The sequence below is a fragment of the Dryobates pubescens genome, chromosome 2 (assembly GCF_014839835.1).
Source record: "Dryobates pubescens isolate bDryPub1 chromosome 2, bDryPub1.pri, whole genome shotgun sequence".
NCBI classification, from domain to species: domain Eukaryota; kingdom Metazoa; phylum Chordata; class Aves; order Piciformes; family Picidae; genus Dryobates; species Dryobates pubescens.
The window spans coordinates 47,279,403-47,307,147 of record NC_071613.1 but is presented as its reverse complement, the minus strand read 5'-3'; the positions used below and the strand labels follow the sequence as shown (position 1 = coordinate 47,307,147).

The 27,745-nt window shown below is 39.5% G+C and overlaps 1 protein-coding gene across 2 annotated transcripts in view; it reads left to right on the top strand.

Annotated features, from left to right (window-relative positions):
* DPP10 (dipeptidyl peptidase like 10) overlaps positions 1 to 27,745 on the top strand; it is a 592,658-nt gene that overhangs the window by 556,414 nt on the left and 8,499 nt on the right. For both annotated transcript variants that reach the window (XM_054176832.1, XM_054176823.1), the window contains exons 14-21: positions 3,916 to 4,007; positions 5,620 to 5,667; positions 5,753 to 5,874; positions 9,613 to 9,660; positions 12,214 to 12,312; positions 12,421 to 12,490; positions 22,453 to 22,647; positions 24,127 to 24,181. In XM_054176832.1, the coding sequence (XP_054032807.1) occupies positions 3,916 to 4,007; positions 5,620 to 5,667; positions 5,753 to 5,874; positions 9,613 to 9,660; positions 12,214 to 12,312; positions 12,421 to 12,490; positions 22,453 to 22,647; positions 24,127 to 24,181 (729 nt within the window). The remainder of the gene's footprint in view (positions 1 to 3,915; positions 4,008 to 5,619; positions 5,668 to 5,752; positions 5,875 to 9,612; positions 9,661 to 12,213; positions 12,313 to 12,420; positions 12,491 to 22,452; positions 22,648 to 24,126; positions 24,182 to 27,745) is intronic.

The window sequence follows — 27,745 nt, the reverse complement described above, 5'->3', positions numbered from 1 at the left end:
AAATGAACTTGCAACATTCCCTTGGACTATCAAATTTGCCTTAAGCCTACAGGCTCTGATACTTTTCAATGTTGAAGAACCCAGTAAACTTGATCCTAATCAAGGAAAATATTTCAGCAAAGGATTAAGTCCAATCCTATTTAATAAAATAATGAAATACATACCTGCCTCTACATACATGTTTAATCCCACCAGAATAGGCGTTTAAGTCAGGTTTATGATTAAGCATTTAGTATTCTATCCTTTTTCAGGCAGAAGTTGAGGGCTGGGTGCTGCACAGCTCTGAAAGTCAAAAACACTTCTGTTTAGGTCACCATCAGCATGAATACACAAGTCTGAATGGTATCAAGAATGGCAAATTTGCTTTTTAGTATCTTATCTGCTCCTGAGAAGAAGAGGAACTGTAATATCCTATGTATCGACCATTCTTCATCAATAGGCAACATTCTGCGTGGTAATGGGGCTCATACAGAGCAGTAAAAAACAGGAAATGTGTTTATATGGTGTGTTTTACACAGTGCATTAACCTGATTGTCCATTATTTCTAAAGCAAACATGGAGGCATAAAAATTATATTAACCATTGCACATAAAGTCTTTTGTCATATCAAATGTTTGTCACACCTTGTGAGAGCCACGGCAGCATAACAGGTGTGCTGCAGAATTTAAAGAAGCTGGCAGCTCACCAGTGCCCAGATGATCACAGTTCTTTCATGATGGAGCTTGGGTGACATTGGAATTTGTCATTCATATTCTCATTAATTATCTGTACTACTAAGTACATATATCAGCTCACGTAGACAAAATCAGCCTCCAAGTATGAGAAAGTTAAAACACAGAACTAATGTCAACATACAGTGACAAAGAGGTATAGTTTCATGGCTTGCTTTACATTAATTTAATCATAGAATGGTCCAGGTTGAAAGGAACCTCCAAAGGTTATCTAGTCCAACCTCCCCACAGTCAGCAGGGACATCCCCAACTAGATCAAGTTGCCCAGGGCCTCGTCAAGTCTTCCCTTGAATATCTCCATGGAAGGGGCCTCAACCATCTCCCTGGGCGACCTGTTCTAGTGTTCCACCACCCTCATAGTGAAGAACTTCTTCCTGATATCCAGTCTAAATCTGCCCTTCTCTCGTTTGAAGCCATTGCCCCTTGTCCTGTCACCGCAGGCCCTTGTAAACAGCCTCTCCCCATCCTTCTTGAGGGCTCCACTCAAGAACTGGGAGGCTGCTACTAAGTCTCCCTGGAGCCTCCTCCAGGCTGAACAACCCCAGCTCCCTCAGCCTGTCCTCATAGCAGAGGTGTTGCAGCCCCCATCTCATTCTGGGCCCCTCAATTTAAGAAGGACATTGAGACTCTTGAATGTGTCCAGAGAAGGGCAACGAGGCTGGGGAGAGACCTTGCGCACAAGCCCCACAAGGAGAGGCTGAGGGAGCTGGGATTGTTTAGCCTGCAGAAGAGGAGGCTCACAGGAGACCTTATTGCTGTCTACAACTACCTGAAGGGTGGTTGTAGCCAGGAGGGCAGTGGTCTCATCTCCCAGGCAACTAGCACCAGAACAAGAGGACATAGTCTCAAGCTGCACCAGGGGAAGTTTAGGCTCAAGATGAGGAGAAAATTCTTCATAGAGATAGTGATTGACCATTGGAATGGGCTGTCCGGGGAGGTAGTGGAGTCACCATCCCTGGAGGTGTTCAAGAGGGGATTGGATGTGGCACTTGGTGCCATGGTTTAGTAGTCATGAGGTCTGTGGTGACAGGTTGGATTGATGATCTATGAGGCCTTTTCCAACCTTATTGATTTTATGATTCTATGATTTTCATGGCCCTCCTCTGGACCCTCTCCATCAGGTCCATGTCCTTCCTATACTGAGGACTCCAGACCTGTACACAGTACTCCAGGTGAGGTCTCACCAGAGCAGAGTAAAGTGGCAGAATCACCTCTCTGGATCTGGCAACACTTCTTTTGACACAGCTCAGGATGTGATCGGCCTTCTGGGCTGCAAGCACACATGGAGGCTTATTTGTCAGTCTTACAAGAAGCTTTGACAAATCATAATCTTTCTTGGGCTGCATCTCTTTGAACTGTAGTTTGAAAAAGCTTGTGTCAATTATATAATCAAAGCAGGTCATCGGAAGCATCTAATTACATCATCTTGCAAGGGGAAGTTACTGTTTAAAATGTTCCTGTCTATCATATATGTATTTACTCTCTGAATGCAGGGCTGTCTGGACTAGATGTGTGTTTTATTATTTTCAAATGCTTTTAGTAACTTATGAAATATTTAAAGAGAAACCAATCTCAAAATGGGATTGAATCGTGTGTTATGTACCTAGTAGTGTCTTACATGGGGTTTTGCAACTCAAGAAAGTCTCTTTTTCCAACCACAAAATAAGAACTGTAAAGTCATTTAATGGATCAAGGCAAGAACTTCCTGCAAGCTTCATAAATTATGTATTATGGCTGCAACCTTGAAAAATAACAATGTTTATTAATGCTTGGCAGGGCTTTTTATTGTTGCTTCTTGTTAGATTCTGTGATCTCAATGTTTAAATTTCTCTTTCAATAGTTTCAACTTCTCTCTCTCTTTAGAGATGAAATAGTCACAGTTAATCACTAATTTGTATTTTAACCATTCCTAGAGACAGCACTGACTGTCAGAACATTCCTCAACAAGGGAATCCTGGTCATAAACATATGTGCAGCACCTAGCACGATGTACTGATTTCAGTTGGTGCCTGCAAGACTCGTTTTAGTGTTTCTATGTCATTCCTTCTCTAAGGGACTTGTTTCTGCCTTGCCGGTTCCAGACATGTTTCAGAGGTGTCCTTGAGCATTTTCTGCTTTCTAGTTACTACTACTATTGGTGTCAAGTGCAGAGTTTACATGATATGGTTCAGAAACACCAGGTTTTGAAAACACTTTTAAACTTTATGACTTTTTGTAGGCCACAAAAGCACTAAAGCCACTGTGTTTATATATGGACTGGTGCTCCAGATTCACATGGTGTGTGGCCTAAGCAAAAAATTCACCTTTTGCACTAGGAAGCACTCTCAAGTGAGCTTCTTACTCTTCAGATTTCATTTTTTTTTTAACCTGATGAGGAGTCTGCTGTAGCTTCCAGCCAAAGGGTTTGGCTCTACCTTGAGGTGCATTGGCTGAGAAAACTGCCATCACTTTCTCTGAGACAGGTTTTTAACTTCCCTTTATAGCAGTTGCTCTTCTAGGCTTGTGGTGGGGTAGAAACAATTTATTTGAGGGAGCAAGGGGTGCTCCTCAACTTGGAAGCTGTTGTTTCAGTTGCCAAAATTTGGAGATATTCTTAGACCCTGGATAAAGAGAGGCTATTCCAGAGTGTAGTTTTAGATCATGTGAACTTCTGTGTCAGTGGATTTCTCATAAGGTTTGCCTGTCTCCATGGATGAAAGTGGTGTTGATGTCCTGTCTTGGCACAGAATCTTTGCAGTAATCTTGGCTCAGTTCAAGCATGTGATAAACATTAAAGCTTGGTGAGCACACTGATACAGATATTTGGTTCCAGGGATCTGTTCAGATTCCACTACTATGCAGCCATAAAGGAAAAGAAATGCTAATAGAAACAAAATATGTGTAATGATGCAATTTTTAGCCTTAGGTATATGATTTCTATTGTTTGTTGGCATGTGGGCAACTGGAAGAAAAATCATGATGAAAACTGAAATGTTTTTAATGACTTTGAGATGTCAGTATATGGGAGGGAAAGGATACTTCATTGAAGTTCAGGCCTGTAAGAATGTGTGGTTTATGATTTTAAGATGTTGTGTTGCATATTAAAGTTTAAAGAGCTGTAATCAATAAAGACATGTGCAGACAATCCTCCTAGGTGAAGAAAAATGTAACAAGGTGAAAGTTAATATTTTCCATTTTTCTCCAGGCTAAAAGTGAACAAATCAGTGTGAGACACTTGACATCAGGAAATTGGGAAGTTATCAAAATCCTGGCATATGATGAAAATACTGAAAAGATGTAAGCACTATTTTCTTTGTCTGTTTGTGAAAGATATCTGTGTTATTAAGGTATCACAGCATTGCAGTATCACAGTACATTAGAGATTGGAAGGGAACTCCAGGGAACTCCAGAGATCATCGAATCCAACCCCCCCTGCCAAAGCAGGATCACCTAGGGTAGTCTGTACAGGAATGCATCCAGGTGGGCTTTGAAAGTCTCCAGAGAAGGAGGCTGCACAACCATTTAACTGGAAATAGCATATCTAAAATTAAGCAACAGTATTTCTTTCATTTTGGAGCGTTGCCATAAATATTGTATTCCTTAGAACATAAAGAGCAGCTGTAAGATAATTTATCTTCCAGCGTGTTACTGTGTGTGTTTTTAATGAAAAGGTTAAAAAAAAGCCCAACCATGACATCAGCTGGCTCACTGTATTTATTTGAAATAAAAGAAATCAACACACCATGCAGCAGTAATAACATTTTGGTGACTTCTTTCCTGAATCCCAGGTAAGAAGTCATAGTAAATTTTTAGTACTTGATAAACTCTATAATCTTCAGTTTTCACGCTTGTTTGTTCCTTGAATGATGCCTCTGGACTTTGGGGATCTGCTTCAGCCTCATAAATTCAAATTATATAGAAAGATTATCCAAACCCCTGATTCTCAGCCAGCTCCCTCAGATACATCTTTCCAAAGCCTATCTTAGTGCTATAGTGGGAAGGAAATGCAACACATACTTGGTGATCTTTTTGAGCAATACAGAATGGCCACAAACCATCTGAAGGTTCCACAGAACCTCAGTGGATCTTGGTTAGTCTTCCCATATGTCTGCACAGGGGAAAAAAAAATAGACATGTGCCTTCCACAGGTTTTGAAAATATATCCATAGAGATTGTTTTGATAATTCTCCCAAGTTTCAGACTAAAAAAAAAAATGAGGTCTAGATGCAGTCAGCCTGCAGAGAAGTTGCAGACTGCACATGGGTTGTCTCAACCACTTAAGAAGACTTCCTTACCCTCCTTTTCCCCTTCAAACAGAAACTCTATGGAGATTTCATGTGAGACACACCAAGGACTTGTCTTGATATTCTTGCAGCAGCACTCTTTCCACCCACACAACCTTGTCTGTAAACCATTGCCTAAGGTGCTAGCTTCTGTCTCTAGATAGAAGAAAAAGTCGTTCTATAGTTCAAAAAGGCTTTTGGGTATCATAAGGCCTATTGAAATTTACGATACAATTTCGTTGTGACCTTTTTCTACTCCTTGGATTTATATTGCAAACTCTTGAAGTGAAGGATAAGCTTTCTCTTCTGTATTTATAACATGCAGAAATGGGTCCCAGTTGCTAGTAGAGCTTCTGGGCATTACAGAAATTAAACAGAAAACCTTAAATACTTTGTTCATCGTTTGAATATGAACTCATATAGCCTCTGAAATAACTACTCTGTACACTGGGTCTAAGTTTAATCCTGGAGCTTAGGTTTATATGTAAGTATTTGATCTTCATGTGTATTTGGTAATTTTTTAATTATAAGAAATACTAGTTATTGCATCTCTCACTTCTTTACACACCATGCAAATCAGGTAGTTTACCAAGCTGAGTTTAACTTTGTTTCTCTTTTGGACACAGTTATTTCTTAAGCACTGAAGAATCCCCAAGAGGAAGACAGCTGCACAGGTAAGAAGTACATGGGGCTGTGTTAGCAGGTTCTTCATTCCATTTTATTCCAATGAAAATTGTTTCTGATCATTTCTTTCCCCAGTGTATCAACAGTGGGATCACTGAATCGTCAGTGTCTCTCATGTAACTTCTTGAAAGACCAGTGCACCTACTTCAGTGCAAAGTTCAGCCCCATGAATAGGCATTTTATACTGCACTGCAAAGGTAAGTCAAATGCACAGCATGTATTTGCTTCAGAATTAATGTATTCCCTTGAGAAGTGCATTAGGCCAGAGTCTGACATATAGCTCCGTAGTGGATTACCTGAAGTTCTATACAGAGCTCATTGCATGACTCTAACTAAAGATGTTCAGTGAAAAAGCTAAATAACAAGTTATATCAGAACGTTGCTAACCCTTTAGGCCTAGTGAAGGACACTAACTTCTAAATTTACCCTAAAAAAAAAGTCCTTGGCCAAAAAGTGTGGAATTCATTGTGATGGTACTGTGGTTTGTAGCAGCCTGCTTTCTGTAGCACTGTGTCTTCATGTGTGTACATTGTACATGTATGCATAGAGTATATCTACACACACTCCCCCAGATGTGTATGTATCTACCAAAACCCAGGTATGGTTTAATCCACATAGGCAGATCTTCTTTATCAATACAATAAAATAACTTTTAGGGTTTGTTTTTTTATTGTTAGCTGCATGCCAGTAGCACTAAATGGCCTCAACTGCCTTCAGAGTTTCTGTATCAACAGAGAACTGGAACCATCCCACACTGGCAAATTTATAACCTCCACCCAGGAAACAAGCAAGATTGTGAAATAAGCTCAGAAAAGTATGAGACAATCCATAATAAAGTGTATAGGTAGACCTGTTGACCTTGAAACTTGCAATATTTTACACACAACCTTCTCTCAGTGTTTTTGTTCAGCTAGCATCAGACTGAAAAGAGTAGAGCATAATTCATCCAAAATGCATATGAAAAGCCCATTCTAGTTGCATGCTTTTTTTTTCTTATTTCTTTGCAACTGTACATTTGTTTTGCACAAAAATAAAACATCTGCTGGCTTGTGAATTGAATCTATTCAAACATACAAACTATGAATATATATTGGCTAAAATAAGGTTGGTGGAGTTTTTTTTGTAGAAGTGCACCTATAATACATAGGTGATTAGAAAAGAAAAAACAAACTACTAATACAGCTTTGTGGTATATAAATGGTTAAAGCTGCAGCAGAACTTATGGAGCTAATCCTGAAGCCTTTATCTGAACAAAGACCGCACTAGTAATGAGCTCCTCGTGGTTTAAGAGGAGTTATCCCTTGTGCTTGACATAGTCCCTATGGGGAAAATCTCAGATTCCTGCAAGAGGGAGGGTTTGTAAATTGGGAAGGTTTTTTTTTTCACCCTGAATCAGCAATGTGCTAGGGCCCAAAGACACAGCTTGTTATTATTGTTTTAGCTAAGTATATGCAGCCTGTAATTTTCAACTTTGATATAAAAATGTAGATGCCAGTAGAAGGTTGCACATGAAATTGCTCACAAGCTCATGACTTTCAGTGACTTTGCAGTTGGCAGGTCTCCATTTGAGCTGGTAAGACTATAGATCATCCTCATAGGATTAAACCTACACTCCACTGAGTTGCAGCCAGTAGACTGCCCAAAGCTGCAGGTGTTGAGCAGGGATGATAAACCACTGCCATTAAGTTTTTTTCTACCTCTAACATTAATGTATAGTTGTCAGCTTAGGGTTATTCAGAGGTCTTCTCTTCTGTTCCATCAGAACATGACAATTACAGCAGCAGTGTGGCCCCCATGCACTGCCAGAGCTCCGTAAAATGCCTTTGGTAGGCTGAATACTTGATAGCATCAAAGTTGATGGCACCATCATCATAGAGCAAATACTAAAACCCTTCTGTGGGGAGCTTCTTGTAAGGGTATGAGGTATACTGCTTCAAAAAGACAGGCAGCACCACATCTTCATGCATAGACACTTGTTTTCACACAACAAAAAGCCTGACTAAATTGTTACAAAAGCAATTTGCCATTTGCCTGGAAAAATCCCCAGGAGGCTCTAGACTGGTTTCTGTAGAAGTTTCAATTCTTCCACCTGCTGTTTACCCATGAACAACTTTATTGGGATAGTTTCTCCCTCATCCAGGAGACTTCTCAGTATACCAGCTTTCTTTATCTCGAGAGAGTCTCCTGAGTGAGAAGTTACAGCTATGCTGGTAGGTGGAGGACTGGCTCTACAGCCTTGCAGGTTTTGGCAAGCACATCCTTTACACTTAGTTTCCACACTGCTTGTGGATTTTTCCTTTAGCACTTCATAAACACTAATAAATATTAATCTTTCCACTCAAATAGGGTGCTTTACAAGGTGAGTAATTATTTTGCCCCTTTTATACACTAGGAAATAAGTTGTGGATTTAGTGTTAGTTATAAAGGTCAGTGGGAAATCCAAGTTCTATATTAGTTTTGAAGAGCTGTAAAATGATCCCTGTAATGCAAATCTGTCTTTCTGTTTCCTGATCAGTTTTTTAATCTACTCTGATCCCCCTTTTTAAAATCCTGTCATTGTCCTTCCACCATTTAGTATGAAAAATAGAGTTGGTCTGGAAAATGGTAGTTCTCTGCCCTGTAAAAATGGTCAGTTTTAAATCGGAATTCAAAGCAAAGTGTGAAATTCAGCAGAGGTAAAAAGAGCTGGGAGAAAAAAAAAAGTAAAACCAAAAAGAGACACCTGAAGAAATTATCTTCTTGGAGCACTAAGGCAGATAGCTTTGATTTGTCAGCAATCTACCTCTCAGATTTTTGTCAATAGCCTCCCTTGAGGCAGAGAGTGAAAATGATGAAAGTCTTCAGTGGAGACTGTCAGAGGTTGTGAATGGCATCAGGCTATTTATTTCAGGTCTGTTTCCCTAGGCTCATGCTGTAATTAATTGAGAGAGACAGCCTCTCAGAATGACTCAAAACACATAAATTAAGCTCTGTCTCTGAACTGCTCTCAAAGGGATTTTTTGGGGGGGTTTCCAAAAAAGTGAAATCCTAACTTCTAATTTGAGAGAGTTCATGCTTTCATCTGTCATTAGGTCTTCAGGGACTTCATCTTTTCTGCATCATCCTTCCTAGCCCAATAGTGATTGTCTGCATGTAATTTAAACTTATCTCACCAAGATAAAACTAAGTTTCCTCTACACAAATTCCAGGTTAGGGGCAAGATTCATCATTTCTTTTGCAAGTTTACACTTGGGGAGCTGTTCAGAGCAGGGACAGCAAACTCAACTATGCTTCTGAGTGTGCAGAATGTTTGGCCACTACAGTTTCCTATGCCATCTTGTGCATTTGCACAGTACCTAGTGACAAGGACAATATTTCCTGGTGCATTTAGTTTCTTAGTGGTACAGTAGCAATATGACATTACCATGAAATAAGATTAGATTACACTTCCATTTAACCATGATGCTGTTGGTCTTGCAGGACTGGCACACCAAAGAAGCTTCTTAAACAGATAATCAAGGGGAAAATGCGATCATTTTTCAACACCTCTGCAGATTTTTCATAGAAAATAGAACTGAATTTTATCATAAATTCACTTCCCAGTTAACCTGAATTTCTGTATTTTAGGCAGTGCCATTAAGTGCCTCCATAGCAATTTATTCTTCAATTATAGCTACAACATGGAGATTAACAAAAAATAAAAATAAAAAAGAGAGGCTTCATCTGGGTGCAGGGAACTAGACTGCCTGCTGAACAGGTTTGTTGGTACTGTAGTCTAACCTGTGTCCTTCCCAGGAAACAGCAGTGGAGTTACTGCTTTGCTTGAAGGGAAGCACTTGTATTGGCTTTTTAGGATCTGGTCTTATGTGGTAAATGATGCTCTCATTCTTTGTTGCTGAAATACTGACCCCTAACTGCACTATGCTTCTTCTGTTTTCCCTCTTTTCTCAAAACAGGGCCAGGTGTTCCAGTTGTTAGCGTGCACAGTACAAGTAACACAGCAAGTGAGTATTCTTTATGGAATAGGTATACTGTAGGTATATTTTATTATTGTCCTTGATTGGTTTGAGGAGTATCTAGGAGAAGAAAATTACAAGTGAATAGATGACTCCTTCATGTAAAGTACCATTAACATCCACATCTGCAAATGATAAGAAAGAAGTTAATGAATGACTAAACTTTCCTTGGCTTTTCAGGTAGGTTTTATGCTAAGTTCATGTAATTCATCTTCTATTTACACTTGAGTTAATTAGCTGGCAGGTTGGTCTTCATCCATTTCACTTTCTATGTAAATTATGCTGCCATTATGATGCACCTCTTGTATCTTTAGAGATCTTTTTGCAGTTACAATCCAATTATCTTGAAGTAAGGTACAGTCTTTGGAAGACTGATCACAAAATCTGACCTGAATACAATGAACTTAGTCCTTCTCTTGTATTTCTCAAATCAGAGCAGCTCCACTGACATTGGCAGTGATAGCAAATCCAAGAATAAAGGGCTCTTAAGACTTGAGTATTCAGTCCCTTTAACTTTCAAGTTTTACTCATTGGGGTTTTTTTTTGTTATTGGCACCAAATCTATTGCTGTTTCCTTGTTACATGAGGTGCTTTGTAATGGAAGAGTATCCTTCAGCAACACAATTTTCCTCACTTAGGTATTTCTCTGATGCACTAGAGGTAGCAACTCGGCTACTACCAACTCCAGCATGAAGGGGTGAATTAGAGGAAAGAAGACAGCTTTCAATTCAAACCCACTAAATCAGTCTTTCCATATCCTCATTTTATTCATTAGATTATCCCAGCAGTGTTTCCCAGAATATGAATGTCCTGAACTGTACTTGTCTGCATCCCTTTCGTCATGGGCCAGCCACTATTCAGCCATTACAGTGAACGTACTCTTTCATGCTGAAGTAACATACTGATCAATAGCATCGTGCTATGAACTGTTAATTAATGTGTCTACTTATTTGAGGAGGGAGAGGGTTGTTTGGTTGGGTTTTTTTTATGTCACTGTTAGTGTTTCCAAAGCTCAGTGCCATAGCGCAGCAATGGGAGGAGGTTTTATTCAACCCAATAAGCGAAAGCTGTTCCTAAAGTAAATTCAGTGTCTTCTGTAGGGATGTGCAGTTAAGTGAAGTTAGACTTTTACTCACCTCTATTTGCATCTAAAATACTGTTGAAGGTGAATTATTGTAAAACAGATTTATGTGCAGCATTTTAATGGAAAACAAAACAAGTCTGGTTAGAGGAACGTCTTTTGTTGTAACAACAAGAAACCAAATAATGAGAGAGATAATTCACCGTTAGTGTTTCACTGCAAGATTAGATTATCCTCTTCAATTCATAAAAGAATGATTAAGGATTACTTCAATTATTCCATCCTCAGAGTATAATTATACCATTTTGGTTTACTGCCCAGAACATTCTCCTTTAGATTCTCTGTTTGGGCCCTAAGTGGAGGGTTTGTTGTTTAATAAACAAAACCAAAACCAACACCCAAATATACATTTTGGAAGCAAGGTTGGTAATTTGGTTTGGAGCACAAGCCCTGTGAGGAGAGGCTGAGGGAGCTGGGGTTGCTTAGCCTGGAGAAGAGGAGGCTCAGAGGAGACCTTATTGCTGTCTACAACTACCTGAAGGGAGGTTGTAGCCAGGTGGGGGCTGGTCTCTTCTCCCAGGCAACCAGCACCAGAACAAGAAGACACAGTCTCAAGCTGTGCCAGGGGAAGTTTAGGCTGGATGTTAGGAAGAAGTTCTTCATAGAAAGACTGATTTGCCATTGGAATGGGCTGCCCAGGGAGGTGGTGGAGTCACCATCACTGGAGGTGTTTAGGAAGAGACTTGATGGGGTGCTTGGTGCCATGGTTTAGTTGATTAGATGGTGTTGGATGATAGGTTGGACTCAATGATCTCGAAGTTCTCTTCCAACCTGGTTTATTCTATTCTATTCTATTCTATTCTATTCTATTCTATTCTATTCTATTCTATTCTATTCTATTCTATTCTATTCTGTTAAAAAAAAAAAGAAATTATAAAAAAATCCTTTCATGTGTGAAAGGTTTTCTTCAAATATATCTGCAGCTTGAAACCAAACTGAGGTCTTATTCTTCATTGAAGTGCAGAAGACAGAGAAGAATGTGCAGTGCTCAAGTAGAGCTATACTGGCCAAATATTGAGTTGGAATATATATCTTGGAAAGGATGCCTGCCTGAGGCTCAGGATATTGACCAGCAGACTGACCTTTTCTTGTGACAGCTGCTGTCAGTGTTTCTCAGGGATACTACCGTTCATGTTGTTCATCAGCAAATTCATTCTTAGTGCTTAATAGCAACAAAGCCTGCTGAAGCCAGAGAATGGAAGAGATGTGTATGTTTCGAGTTAAGTTGATTGCTCAGTTTGTGAATTTGCAAAGCGGCTGCACTACCGAAAAGTATTCACAAAAGGAATCCATCTACAAAACTATTACACATTTGTCTCTCTCTTTTTTTTTATCTTTGATGGAATGATTCTCTGCACCTTTCAAATTGCTTTTCGCTTGTTCTTTCCTGTTTTCTGTAGAGTTCCATATTTTGGAAAGCAACGCTGTGTTGAAAGAAGTGGCTTTGAAGAAAAAGAACTTCAGAACTGAAATCAAAATGCTTCACATTGAGGATTACGGTAAATTTGGGAAAATACTGTTTTACCAGCCCGAAAGTTTTCTTACAGTGTTACTGTTTTTCATCTGTGGGACTACCAGCCTTTAATGTTTTGCTCTTTTCTTAAAAGAACTCCCTTTACAGCTGTCACTGCCAAAAGACTTCACGGATCGAAACCAGTATGCCCTTCTGTTAATAATGTAAGTATCTCTGCAGAACCACTCAAAATAACAAAAAAGTACTTCACAGAAAAAAATTTAACTCTGTAATTAGAATTAATTTTTTTTTTTCACATTGTATAGGAAAATTACCTCATGGATTTGAGTTGATAAATGAAACGGCTTCTTCTAGGGAAGATTTTGTTATAGGTACTGTCTGCTAGAGATGTCTCGGGTTTTCTGAGCCTGTCAAACCTAGCTCTGTTTCATTGTGCTTTTAAGTATATGAGACACTGGCCCTTTTGGTGCAGCTGTGAGTACTTCTGCAGTCTTTCCTGGACCCATACTGATACCTACCCATAGAGGATCTCATTCAGAGCATATATTCTGTTTTATCTCTCAGAGTAAAGGATAGAGCTTCTAAAAGGAGCTCAGTTAAGATGCATATAGCAAAACTGCTTTCAGGAGCACTGCAAAGTAGAAAAAAAAAATTGAGTATCAGTGGCTGAAGGCATTATAAAGAGGATCCAATGTCTGTTGATGTTTGTAGAAAACCTCTGTAGGAGGAAGGAGGTACTCATTGGGAGCCTGCATTGTCCATTTAAAAAGAAACAGTGTGTGTATTTCTTTTAGAGAAAGTCAGCCCTTAAGCTGCATGCCTGCAGAACATACAGCGGAGAACAAGGGCAGAGTCAGGAGTGTACCTGCAGTCTGTCTAGGAGAACCATTGATGAACTCAGGACATCATTTGTTGTTCTCCATTTGAGTTCAGCATCAGTCTGCCATGGCATTCCTGTACCTACAGATCTTCTTCCACTCCCATTTGAAGGACTTTACGTGAATTTCACAATCACAAGTGTAGGAATGTACTGCTAAATTCATGAAAATACCACCTTAGCTGAGTTGTACCACCTGGAATAGACATCCCCTTAGTGACAGCAGAGATCCTTCTTGCTGTATGTGACCTCAAATTTACAAGCTTAAGCTGCTGTATGATCCCAGATTCCTTTACCAAGATCAAATCTAAGATAATAGGACAGAGAGGTGTAAAACTGCTTATTTCTGTCTGTGTTTAAAACTCATTTTTTTTCAGTTGTTTTCAACTGCAGCTGTGGAGGCAATCTGCTGTAAGTGGCTCATGAACACACTTGGCTTTTCTTGTGCAAAAGCAAGGCACATGGATTATTTTATCTTTGAGGTATTTGCTAGCAGGATCTTGAAGCATGGCTACATTTTAAGGAGCTCTTTTAAGTGTGCCAAAGGCAAAAACCTACTCTGTGAATTGACACCAGCAGCATAACAGGGACTCATAAACATTTGTGCTTGCTCTTTTTTCTGAAAGTCAGGAAGCACTAAGGTGTTAAAAATACAACACTTTCCTTTCTAAACATCCCATCAATACATGATCTGATGTATGCAGTTACAGTAGAATCTGAGGTTATATACTCGTGTAGAACCTAGAGAAGATAGGATAGAATGATCAGAAACCTGGAGAAGGCCACAGCCAAAGCTGACAGCAAATGGAAAAAAAAAAAAAAGCTAAAGAAATACTACTATGAAATGTTTTTAGATACCAGGAGTTGAAATAACACAGACCAGTAATGAGGCAAGATCTGAATTTAAACTTGTCAAAGTTGTCAGTACTCAGGAAGCGAATAAAATGACTAAGTCGTAATGTATGGATATGTTTTGTAATTGCCTTATTTTGTGTTGCTGGTTAGTTCTGTGGGGGGTTTTATTTGTTTGTGGTTTTATTGGTTTGGGTTTTGGTTTTTGGGTTGTTTTCATTGTTTGGTTTTTGTTTGGGTTTATTTTGTTACGCTTAGCATGAGAGATGAAAAGGAAACTAAGCACTTAAAAGTACAGAATCTGCTGTCTATATTTATTATATGGAGACTTTGCTTCTTTGTAGTTAAATTCTTACCTTTTCAGTGCTGAATTCTCAGTGTCAGCCTTAACAATTAGTTCTTTTTATAAAAACCTATACACTAGTGAAAATACCAAACCAAACATTTGAAATCTATGCTAGCCTCATGTAACATTGAATGCTTTGTGTCCCACTCAGCCCTAGAAGAGAAGGGGGTTCTATTTCTTCAGCAGCTTTTTATAGACTTTAAACTATGGTTGTCAGCAAACCTTTTTTAATTAAAGATGTCCCAAATAAGATAAAAACTGAAAACTGTGACCGAGATTCCCTTGCAGGATGGTTGTTTGAGCCTAATAAATTCTGCCTAGCTCCTGAGAAAGAAAGATGGGAAGTCTGTATGTGTGCAGTGGGTAATTTCTTGATCCACACACCTCCATCTTGACATCTTAAAGCTTATTTCATTGTCAGAAGTAATACTTTTGGAAAAAAGTAAAATAATTCCACCACTGTTCAGGTCCAAGAAGAACATGTAGCTTTTCAGGGAACACTGATATATGTGGTATCATTTCCCATCTACTTAACTTTACTGAGTCCCAGAGTGGTGCTGTTGGGACTGATCGAGGAACACCCCGTTCCTACAGCTAGAAGTGTCAGACAAGAATTCTATTAGTGGCTGATGACAACCACTGCCTTTCATAATGACCAGCTGTACCTACTTTCTTGCTTCCATCCTTAGCCATGATACAATTATCATTATATTCCAGCTATTGAAAGTTGGAAAAAGCATGCTTAGCAGTGTAAGAATGTTGGTGTAATTGTATGCCCATTTTTTGGAGAGGAGATACTGTATAACATCTTGATTCAGGCAAAATACACTTAGATGTGCATACAGAGAAGATAGGTATCTGGAAGAGTGGAGTATTAGCAGGTATGAAGTGGCTTTTGCTTTCTATCAGTAGCACTGTAATGTGACAGACTTAAGAAAAAGGAGGGGTGGGGAAAGGAGGAAGGCAAGGAAAAGGGAATGTGAATTTAAACTTGAATTTCACCTAATATGTCTCTATGGTGCAAATTAAAAGCCTAGTTAAGTGTGTATGAGCTTCTAAGTGTGTATAGATGCTTTGTCCTTTAAGCTGGAGGATAAATACGGCCTATAAGATCTAACAGGTTCTGACTGGCTGTTGGCTGCAGTCACTGGTTCGGTCACTCCAAGCCTCTGGTGAAAATTCATCTTTCTTATGCCTTACATTTTGCCAGTATCTGATCTGTCTGTGTGCTCTCATCTCTGCAGAATTTTTGTGCTGGTGGCTGGTTTTGCTGGCTTAGAATAAAGTGGGGTTTTGATGGCTGAGGTTCATAATTTTAGTGTAAATTTTTCACAGCAACAACTATTTCTGTGTGATGTTAATGAACTTTCTGTATCAACAGGATTACAATCATGATAACACAATTTGGAAATAGTTAAAAGGCAGAAAGTTTAAAAATCTGTGGGTGGTTTTATTTTTTTCTACTCACTAATGGCTAGTAGCCATTTCAAAGGTATATGTCTGTAATAAGGCTTCGGTATTCTTACAAGGGTGTCTACAGGCAAATTTGAGCTTCCAGCACATAGCACACAGGTGTTTGAGTGTTAAGACTGAATGCTAGGAAGAGGTCTGTGCAAGTGGCCTGGTGTGAAACACGGATTTGAACTCAGTACAGCTCCATGTACACACTGCACACAAGCTTAAGGTCCAGGCTCTGACTATCCTGTGACCTTCATCATAAGGAATTTGTGAAGATTCATCCATTAGAAGTTGTAAAACATGCTGCAATGCTGCTGCAGTGCTCAAATAGAAGATCGTTGTATTGCTATGTCAAAATCTCTGTTCATCTGTGTGGCTGGACTATCTAGAAGACAGGGCTCATGGAGAAAGGAGTTATGTTGCCTAGCACTATTTTTCTTCCTAGAATTGTGATGCATTGGCTATAAAATGCTAAGTAGATTACAACACTCTCCTTTCTTCCGTTTGTTCTCCTAAACCACTAATATATTTCACACTCAGTTTCCTTCTGATGTAATACATACAGTGTAGCTATAGATTAGAGAGGTGTACAGTAATTACCTGAAAGAGTGATTGTCATCTCTTTGCTATATAACTAAGATCAAAGTTTAAATTTCAGTTCCTTGATTTCCTCATTATGGTTCACCTTACTCATTAAAAAAGTCAGAATATAAACTCCTTGGTAACACACAGGAAATGATTAAGTAAAGACTCTGGCATTTAATCTGAGTAATAAAATGAGAGGCGATGATCATTCTTTATTTTTTCTTGAACATAATTAACCTCATTCCTTCAAAATCTGTAGATAATGTATCTTAAATGTCAGCATTTATTATTTAGTGCCATTTAAAACTGTCCAATATGTAAGTGGCTATTGTAAAACTCAATCAGTGGAAAATTTTTCTGATCTTTGAGGAGAAAAAAAAAAACCCAAACAACAAAAAGGGCATTCTCCAAAGGCACAAGGAATGGTTTCCAAGAGATTTCTGCTTGTTTTCTTATCTTTTGGTAATAAATAGAAATCACTTCACCTGTTATTGCAGTGATGGAAGCATTAGGCCTTGCACAGGCAATCAAACCTGTTTATGCCACCAATTAATGCACTCTCAGGACTGATGGCAAGGTAAGACAGCACGGTTGTAAGTGAAGAGCTTTTTTACAGCTTCAAGAATAACTCATTAAAAGACTAAAAGAAATGTAGAGAGGCATAATGCAAGTACTGGGAAATATTTGGGATCTGAGGTATGGTAACACTTTGCCTGTTAACAGCTGTCTTGTGTACCTCTCATTTTTCATGGAGGATTTCGCTCATTTTAACTGGCAGCTGTTGCAAGGGAAGGAACAGTGCTTGGCTCTATGGATATGTATATTCCTCTGCTGAGCAGTGCAACATTTCACTGCTCTGTTTTGTTTCTGTATTTGATGGAGAATCTTTTCTGGTTCACTCTTTTAGATTTCCCCCATTCTTTGAGTGTTGTAATATTTCTCAAAACCTGAAGGGAGAATTCATTTAGCTTAGGCTAAAAGAGGGATAGACCGGAGGCTCACTTTGGCTATTTCATTTGCAGTAGCAGTCCCAGGGCTCTGGGCAGTGATGGATCTGCTCACTCCCTTTCTCCCTTTCTCTTTGGTCTTATCACCACAAAAAGCTTGGCGAACTGTTGAGCTGAGATCCATCCTCTTTAAGCCTCTCCTACTCCCATTTCCCCCACAGCAGTACATATCTTACTATGTGATTAAAATGCTAATGTATTTTGTCTTCAGAAAAAGACAAGATGAGATTCCAAACTTCACATTTACTTATGACACAGGACAGTGTTACATCTCTTGTTCTTAGAACTGTATTTTTCAAGTCTTCAGCTGCAAGAGTTTCAGAAAGATATTTTAAGAATACAGATTTTTTTTTCACTGTATTGTCTGCTTCAGTCCTGCCTATTACATGATTCTACTCTAGTAATGGAATAATTTCTGGTAATGTGTTTTAATTTGCTTGGCTATATCTGCAGAAGGACTTGGAAAGCCGCTATCTGTTTTTAGTTACAATCTGTTATATTTAAAGAGGATGTAAAACCAGACAGAAACTGTGGGGGATTTTTTTGTCCTCAATGTTTAAAGCAATTAAAGTTCCCTGATTTTTTGACCAGTGATGACAGATGTCTTTGAAAGCTGATGCTTGTGAAAGAGACGGTCATGAAATCTGAAACTCAAGTGGATTTTTCTATTACATGAGTTTTTCAAAATCAGCTTCTTTCCTGTGTGACCTGTGCTGGATTCTATGGTCCTGCTCTGGCAGGGGGGTTGGACTTGGGGATCTCCAGAGGTCCCCTCTGGCCCCCGGCGTCCTGTCATCCTGAATGATCTTGGAGGTCTCTTCCAACCTGGTTGATTCTATGATAAATGCAGGGTCCTGCACTTGGATTGAGGCAATCCCAAGCACAAATCCCAGCTGGGTGAGGAGTGGCTCTAGAGGAGTCTTGAGGAGAAGGACTTGGGGGTGTCAGTTGATGATAAAGTCTGGCACTCATCCATCCATCCCAAGGATTCCCAAGTCTCAATATGAGACTTGTCTGATAAAGTTTAAGGAGTAGAGTGTAATGAATATTTCCTTCCTCAGTTTCATCATAAGACAAAGATTGTTTTCATTAGTGGCATTTCTTTACATAGATTTTATCCTCTGAGTTGTCATCTTTCTCACATATTTGCTATCCATCTGATGTATCAAATCCACTGTTTTGCAGAAATAGAGATGTACTAGAAATTAAGCACTGATGATAACAGTTCTTTGCCACATGCTTTTAGCAATTGTCTCCCCACACTGGTTGGTCAGTCCTGTCACATCTAAAATTCCTATTTAAAATCTTACCACTGAGTTTCTAAATAGCACAAAACCTTGGTGAAATTTTGCTGCAGCTGTGATAGCAGAGTGACAGAGGAGAATCGCTCAAGAGTACAACAGCAACAGCCACTCTGGAAACACTGTATTATTCCCTATAGGCTGTAACTCTAGTCTTGAACAGAGACTAGTTTAAGGCTTTGGTTATAGAATCTAAAAGAACAGATTCTTCTCTTTTCAGCAATATATAAACTTAGGAAGAGCTGCCCCTTTTCCCAGACAGTCTGAGATATATGTGACTGCCTTACAAGAAGCATACAAATTACCTACTAAGGTCAATGGTATTGGTATATTATTGATGGTTTCTGTCTATTTAAATAGTACCTCAATAGAACTTCAGCAGTATGCCTGACTTGTCAGCATTTGCATTGCCACAGTGGATTCATAATCTGAGTATAGTCACTGCCAGAGACATACACTAAGCAGCTCTGAACCTTGAAAGTAAGAACTAAAAAAGGGGAATGTGCAAGTGTTGTCACTTACCAGGAATAATCAGGAAGAATTAGGCATAGCCTTCATTTGAATCATTCTGCGCTTGTTTGATTCATGAAATGATGCTCCTTAAAGAACCTTTCAGGGTTGTGGAAGAGCCTGTAGGTTTGGATAGCCCTTTTTGTGATGGCTTCAATTTTGCTGTAGTGCTTTGGCTAGTCTGTAGTTCCTTTATGACCATCTGTAGTTGGGTGGAAACAATACTTCTGTGTTTGTATTATAGCCAAGCACAAAAGGCATGGGCTTTCTTCCAGTTTTACTAGTGGGGTCAAGGAATAATTCTATGAAGAGGTTACCACTGAGCAGCAGTTAATTATAATTAGACTGTAAGTAGTGATGAGCATAAAGCAGAAACTGATGTATGAAATAGATGTAATTCTAAGATAAACTTGACAAGGGGCTGTGCATCTTTTACTGCACTGTAATTACAAACCTACTTTCTTACAGAGCCCTCAGGGTGATGTTCAAACTTGCATAAAGGATTAATACCTTGCAGGAACCCCATTTAAAAGGTTAAAAGCAGGGTGTAAATGGTGCATAGAATATATGCTGTCTCTCTGTGGAGGACAGAAACACACCTCAGATAATCAGTATCATTTTATAGTAGCAACTGAAGAGTAAAGGGACCTTTTGATGTTAATGGGAATTTTGACATGTACCTCAATGGAAATGGCTTTAAATGCCTGTCACAGACCACTTATATGGACATTCTTGAAATAAATTAGCTACTGTAAAATTGCTTCCAAAAGCAATATGTCAAACAACCCATCATGCAGGAGCAGAAGATGTATAGTGTTTAAAGTCTGAGCCTAAAAGGAGTCCACCTATAGCCTCCAGTGAAGAAGCCTGAGAAAACTCACTATTAATTCTCTTCCACTGAGAATCTTGCTCAGGTTCTATTACTCCTTTCTTAATAGAAAAACCTTTCTGATACCAAGAGGTGCTTACAAATATTGCTGATTTTCACCTGTTCCTAAGTGTCTAGATATATAACATATATATACTTGCACACACACATTTAGCTATAACCTGAATATATCACAGAACCAACCAGGTTGGAAAACACCTCAGAGATAGAATAGAATAGAATAGAATAGAATAGAATAGAATAGGATAGGATAGGATAGGATAGGATAGGATAGAATAGACCAGGTTGGAAGAGACCTTCAAGATCATCATGTCCAACCTATCATCCAACACTACCCAATCAACTAAACCATACAACCAAGCATCCTGTCAAGCCTTGCCCTGAACACCCTCAGCGACGGCGACCCCACCACCTCCTCAGGCAGCCCATTCCAGTGGGCAATCACTCTCTCTGTGTAAAGCTTCCTCCTAACCTCCAGTCTAAACCTCCCCTGACGCAGCCTGAGACTGGATCATCAAGTCCAACCTGTAAAATGTATAACACAAATGTAAGCACCCTATTTGTTTTGCTCCTACAGCAGGTGGGTGGGGAGCAGGTTGAATCGTGATATTTTCACTTGTATTAGATGCATTAAACTGTCGGAAGGATACCTTGCCAAACAAGAATATTTCTGATCAATGACTTTATTGGGGAAGGTAAGTTGTGGAAAAGTTGAAAAAACTTCCAGCTACTCTGAGGCTGCTGCTACTGGAAGTAGTGGTAAAAGTTCTGTGACATTATGTATGTCAGTGTAGAGTGCTTCTGAAAGCTTTGCTCCGTACAATAAGCAGAAATTGAAAGAGTTGTTCTGCTCCCGCTCTCACTGTAAAGAATAATGATAATGCACTTCTCAATTGTGTGTTTTCTGCAGAGCTCACTTGACAGTCAGGGTTTCCAAATTAATTTTTCTGCATTGTTAACAGCATAATCACAACTGAGTTGGTTAAGCAAACCCCCCCAAAAATGCACTTCCTTTCTTTTTATGAAGCCAAATACAAACCTGATGCACAAGATAATGATGGATCAAGCACATCATGTTGTGACTGGGTCGATAACCAAGTAATCCTGATTGCAGTGCATGATATAGCAACTACATAGGTAGCTCTGACTGAATTTGAGAACACATGTGTTCATCATATGCTTGCTAATTAATAGAGTGATTACCTTGAGGATGGTCTATATTATCCACAGCAAAAGCAGATATGAAATCAGCTCGTTATTGCACATATAAGACAGGAGTTATTGTAGGAGATTTTCTCTCTCTCTCCTGCCCCGAGGTTTATATAAATCTCTTTGGCAAAATAATAATTTCTGTCTTCATCTTACTTTCACCTTAGAGAGGATATTCCCACAGACACTGTCCAGCCTAATTTCCATACAGCCTGCACAGACACTTTTACATTTTCATTTTCATTCAACTGGCAGATGCAGCCAGCATAGAAGTATTTTGCATTTGGTCCAGCGTCATGGTAGTCTGCTCTCTTATTCTCTGTTTATCTTGGGGGGAAAAAAAATAATGACAAGCTACCCTTTTAAAACTGACATTTTATTTTCTTTGGAAGGAAAATAGTATGTTTGGCTTCAATAGAAAATGCTTATTGTTCCTCTCGAAAATGTACTCTCCTATTCTATTCCACTTTTTCTGCTGCAGACCACTTTTTCTTTTTTTTCTCTTACAGTCATAAAATAAACTTATCACTCCTTTATGCATTCATTTCTTGCTGTGAATTTGGATGGAGAAAATGTCATTTTCTCCAGTGCGTACTTTAGCCTTCTTTGTACCTTATTTCAAGAGATCCATTCAAGGATACAATAATGCAATTATTTTTGTTTTCTAAGATGACATTCTTCTTAATAGTATTGTATATCCTGCAAAATCATAAACAGAGTGCTGAAAGAAATTTTCCTTTTTGCCTCCTTAGTGTGACTTCACAAATTTTGCCTGAGCCCTCTCCAAACTGAGCTAGCCATTAGTGATTATGTTATTTTCTTTTTCACTTTATTAACCTCTAAGCAGCACTACAGGCTTTAGTTTTCTGTTTCTTTCTATAAAGTACATTCAGATATTGGCAACACTGCAACATAGTGGTTGTAAAGATAGAAGAATTCATTTTGCTTACTACTACTGGAGGAATATCAGCACTAGCTAATGTGATGGTATTGATGGAAGTGGCAATAATTCAGCAGGATTGCATAACCGACTGAACTCTGCCATCTAGGCTAAATAAAATATCGGAGAATGGCAAAGTGCATCACATTGTCAATAGTCTTCGTTTGTGTCTGGTGTGTTGGTATTTGCAGTGATGAAGCTCCAGGCAGCCAGTTGGTTACAGATAAGTTTCACATTGACTGGGACTCAGTGCTTGTCAACTCTGATAATGTCATCGTAGCTCGATTTGATGGCAGAGGGAGTGGATTTCAAGGCCTTAAGATTCTACAGGAGGTCCACCGAAGCTTAGGATCAGTGGAAGTGAAGGACCAGCTAGCAGCTGTAGAGTACGTATGTGCGAACTTTCCTTCTCTTTTACCTTTCTTCCACCTTGATGAGTGAGCATTTTTAACTGAGTCTGCCCAGAATGTTTTGCTTGTATGGCAAATACTGTTAATGTTCACTCCTAATGCAGTGGCAGATTTTGAAACAATAATCTTTTAATTAAGAAACAGCAAATGAAAGCTCAAAGAGCCATTTGCTTTTTGTGTTGGTGCTTCTCTTTGATAAAGCTCTCCTTCTGTGTGCAATTTAAATGTGCTAACTCATATTTGTCTGTATGCATAGGAAAACATCTTGCAGTGCACCTTAGTGTTTAGGTGTATTTGTGTTCCAGTGTTCTAGGCCTATACCATAGGTTACTGCTCTCATTTCTGCCACAGAATTCTAAAGTAATTGTGTGAAGTAAGTGGAGTTATAGTGGTGTAAATGACATCATTTGCATTGTATTCCTTAGACTGATAAAATCCACCAGCTGTAGAAAGAGAGTCATTTCCCTCAGTGGCGTAATCACACATGGCTTTGACGGCACTCTTTATTCAGGGTGCACATGTTAAAATGGCTAATATCAAGGTCTGGATGGATGTTTCTGGGGATCTTCATGAAAAGACAGATTTTAAGGCAGATATTTTTTGGGGTTTTTTTTCTTCTTATGAAAGAGGTTGATGTTTCAGCCACTGCATGAGCAGGCAGCTGTCTCTGATATAACATACCTGGATTCCTAGGGTTCTTGTTGGTCAGGAATGGGCAGGCCATATGCTGTGCTGTGAGAACAGCTCCCTGCTCAAATATTAAGGTGTCTGAGGCTGAATAACACCTGGACTCCTTTTTTGGATGCATTGTGTGGGAAAAGGAGAGGGTGCCCTTGACTGAGAGGAGGTACTGCTTCTGGCTTTGTCTCCTCAAAAAGAGTTAGATTTTGCCCTCAGGTAATTCTGTCTTTTCTGTATATAATTTACAGTTGCTGATTAATGGCCTTGATGAGAGAATTAATTATTTGGATCATTTCCTAGAATCAAGAATTTGCATTGCCCTCACCTTCCTTTAGCTGTCTGAATACTAGGTACTTGGTCAAAGCCAGTCATTTAAGCTCTAGTTAGTGGAAAATCCTGGCAGTTCTGAAGGGTGATTCTCCTCAGACTGGGAGAAGTTTCCAACATTGGCGGGAAGGAATAGCTCTTTGGGGTAGTCTCTCTTCTGTCCTTTAAATGAAGAGCAGATGGAAATGGACAATTTACTCAAGATGCTCAGATTCACATATCTTGAGTTAGATGAGATAAACCCAACACTAACTGCCATACAAAGGAGGAATTAGAAAGCAAATCACATTTCCCAGTGCAATAATACTTTTATTTGTTCAGCCACCTGATGTGCATGTAGAGAAATGTGCTTGTACAGTAAGGATCTGTCATACATATTAGGTTCAATAAGTATAATTCATCATTTTACACTGACAAAGAAAAAAATATATTTTTTTTCCCTTTCAGATCACTATTGAAACAGCCATTCATTGATCCTAGGAGACTGAGTATATTTGGAAAGGTAATGTGCAAATTTAGTAGGATGTATCATCATGATAATTTAAGAAAACAGTATCAGTTCATAAATAAGTATATTTAACTATTTTTGTAGGACTATTTCAGTTACTAAAAGAGAGGGGGAAGACTTCAATAGTTTGCTGTTTCTTGCTCTCTTACATTTTGTCTCCAGTTAAATTACAGAATCACAGAACGTTAGGGGTTGGAAGAGACCCCCAGAGTTTATAGAGTCCATCCCCCCTGCCAAATCAGGATCACTTAGGACAGGCAACACAGGAATGCATCCAGACAGGTTTTGAAAGTCTCTGGAGAAGGAGAATCCACAATCTCCCTGGGCAGCCTGTTCCAGTGCTCTGTCACCCTCACTGTACAGAAATGTCTCTTTGTATTGAGGTGGAAGCTCCTGTGTTCTAGCTTGTACCCATTGTTCCTTGTCCTATCACTGGGCACCACCAAAAAGAGACTGGCACCTTCATCTTGACACCTACCCCTTGTATATTTATCGACATTGATAAGCTCCCCAACAACAATTGCCAACATCCTTCTATAGATAGTATATATAGATATACTTTTATATCTGAATGTTTGCTGACCCTTGAAGTTAGCTGAGGAACAGCCCTGTGGTACTGTCAACAACTTGCTTTTTGCACCACCTAGTAGTCTGGCCTTTGCTATTATGTCAGCAGGCTTCAGTGTGTGCCAGTGAGGCATTGCCCCGAGAATGAGAGAACAATGCAAAGGCTTAACCTTTAGAAACAAACTGCACAACATTTCAGTGATGTCTGTTAGAAAGCAGCAATGGAAAACACCACATAACTGCTGCTTCCTCTATGAACTGGTGTGTACCAGTAATTTTCCATAAAAATGAACACATTTTGTGTCTTTGACTTCAAAGCAACGAGAAACCATGTTCAAATACCTAGGTGAATCTCCCAGTTATCAGTTACAAAAGCAGCATGTGTTCTACTATAAAACCCCTCAGTACCCATCTGCACTCTGCTGCTGACTTGCTGCATGGCCTTGGGCAAAGCATTTTACCTGTCTGTCTGAACATGAGAAGAGGCTATTTTTACCTCCTGCATGGTATCATTTTGTAGACTGTGTTTGTGACTATTTGGTACTCCATGTGGATGTGACCCTCTCAAAGATTTGAGCTAAAGCCACTCTCATTGAGCTGAAGAAACTGTCATTGCAAGAATTTTCGTAGCACCCAGGCCAGTATTGGATTTGCAGAGCAGCAGTCAAATTTTCCAGCTGAGTATGTACAAGCAGGACTGATTCCATCCACCGAATGATCATGGCACACATTTCAATTCAGGTTTTATTGCCTGTTGCCAATGTATATAAAAGTACTGTGCACGGAAGCATCTATTCTTCCCAATCTCTTCTTCCCACTACAGACTGAAAATGTAATTTCTGAAATTAAATCACTGAGTAGAAAATAGTTGGCCAAAATACAAAAGACAGGATTAATCAACCAGGTTGGAAAAGACCTTTGAGATCATCGTGTCCTATCACCCAACACCATCTAATCAACTAAACCATGGTACTAAGTGCCCGGTCTCTTGTTAAACGCTTCCAGCAATGGTGACTTCACCTCCTCCCTGGGCAGCCCATTCCAATGGCCAATCACTCTTTCTGTGAAGAATTTCTTCCTAACATCCAGCTTAAACCTCCCCTGGCACAGCTTGAGACTGTGTCCTCTTGCTCTGTTGCTGGTTGCCTGGGAGAAGAAGCCAACCCCCACCTGGCTACAACCTCCCTTCAGGTAGTTGTAGACTGCAATAAGGTCTCCCCTGAACCTCCTCACCAGCTTTGTTGCCTTCTCTGAACATATTTGAGCAACTCAACATCTTTCTTATACTCAAGGGGGACCAGAACTGGACACCCAAAATTGCTCAGTTGTTTCTGACTTCAGAAATTGTTTTTGTTACTGCTTGAAAATTTCCACTGGTTTTCTGTAGGAGTTTCAACAGTACCTTATTTATTAGCAGTGACATGATGAGAGTGTTACTGCAGAGCATACACGTAACCACGGTTTTACATGTACGTTTTAGATTTACAGCTGCCAAAAGTTGCACCAAACATATTTTTTATTTCACAAAATTGATGCATTGATTTTCTGGAAGAATGAACAATGTATAGTGGAAATGTGAGAATGTCAAGTGCAAATCCTGGGCCACAAGAGTGATCAGAGTGCTGGAGCACCTCTCCTGTGAGGACAGACTGAAAGAGTTGGGGCTGTTCAGTCTGGAGAAAAGAAGGATTGAGGTGACTTTAGTGTGGCCTTCCTGTATCTGAAGGGGGCCTACAAGAAGGCTGGGAAGGGACTTCTCAGGATATCAGGTAGCAATAGGACTAGGGGGAATGGAATGAAGCTGGAGGTGGGGAGATTCAGGCTGGATGTGAGGAGGAAGTTCTTCCCCATGAGAGTGGTGAAGCCCTGGAATGGGTTGTCCAGGGAGGTGGTTGAGGCCCCGTCCCTGGAGGTGTTTAAGACGAGGCTGGATGAGGCTCTGGCCAGCCTGATCTAGTGTGAGGAGTTCCTGCCCATGGCAGGGAGGTTGGAACTAGATGATCCTTGTGGTCCCTTCCAACCCTGACTGATTCTATGATTCTATGAAATTCTCTAAGCTTCAACATTGCCTTGAATTCAGGGAAATTCACGCTTTCCAAGTTAATCTCTCAGAGTTGTTTTCTGTTGTCAAACAAAATTTCATGAAATTTAAAAATCAATTTTAGAATCAGGTGAACAAATTCTACTTAGTGGCTTCCTGTTTTTTTCCTCCACACTGCTTATATCATTATTTAAAATTCTTTTAAAACAATTTCCTTGTTACTATGTACAGTATTGTGATAGGATGGTGGTTTTTTTCTTTAGATGCCTTAAGTTTGGCTTACTCATGGAAATAGAATATGCACTTTGCTTGAAAATAAGATGACTTTGAATTTGCTTAATGCTCAGCTCATAAAGCTGCACTCCTGCACACTGTGAGGGAGCTCTTTAAGAGGCTTCACAACTATAGAGAACTAAAATCCTTGCCGCAATCAGTACTGTGAACTAGGCACAAGAGTAACAAGGCTGTTCAGAAAGACACAGTGTGGAAAATATCTGCCCCTGAATGCCAGGCAATCTGCCAGTGCCACCTTGCTTATGTCTGTGAGTGGTACACGCCCAAGTGATGCACAGTCCTGGGGACTTTCTGAACTCTTAGACAGCAAATTGTGTTTCCATGTACTTGACTTTTTTATTCATGGAGGAGAAAAAGAGAGCTTAAAAATAAATTGCACCTTCACAGCCAGCCAGCTTCTTCAGAATATGGCAATTAAGCTGTAACCACAGAAATCCAGCTGCTGAGACACCATATATCCTTACATCAGGACATATGATCTGTTTTCTCCATTGTCACTGTGAAGTGCTTCTGAAAATGTGGTCTCATTGTGTAATGGGTTTTTTTTGTCCTGGAAAGCCTGGCTGGAAGTAAGGGCACAAGCACCAAAGACAGCCATTCCCAGGAGAACCAAACCAAGCTCTTAATGAATACATGGCATAAATAATAAATAAGCT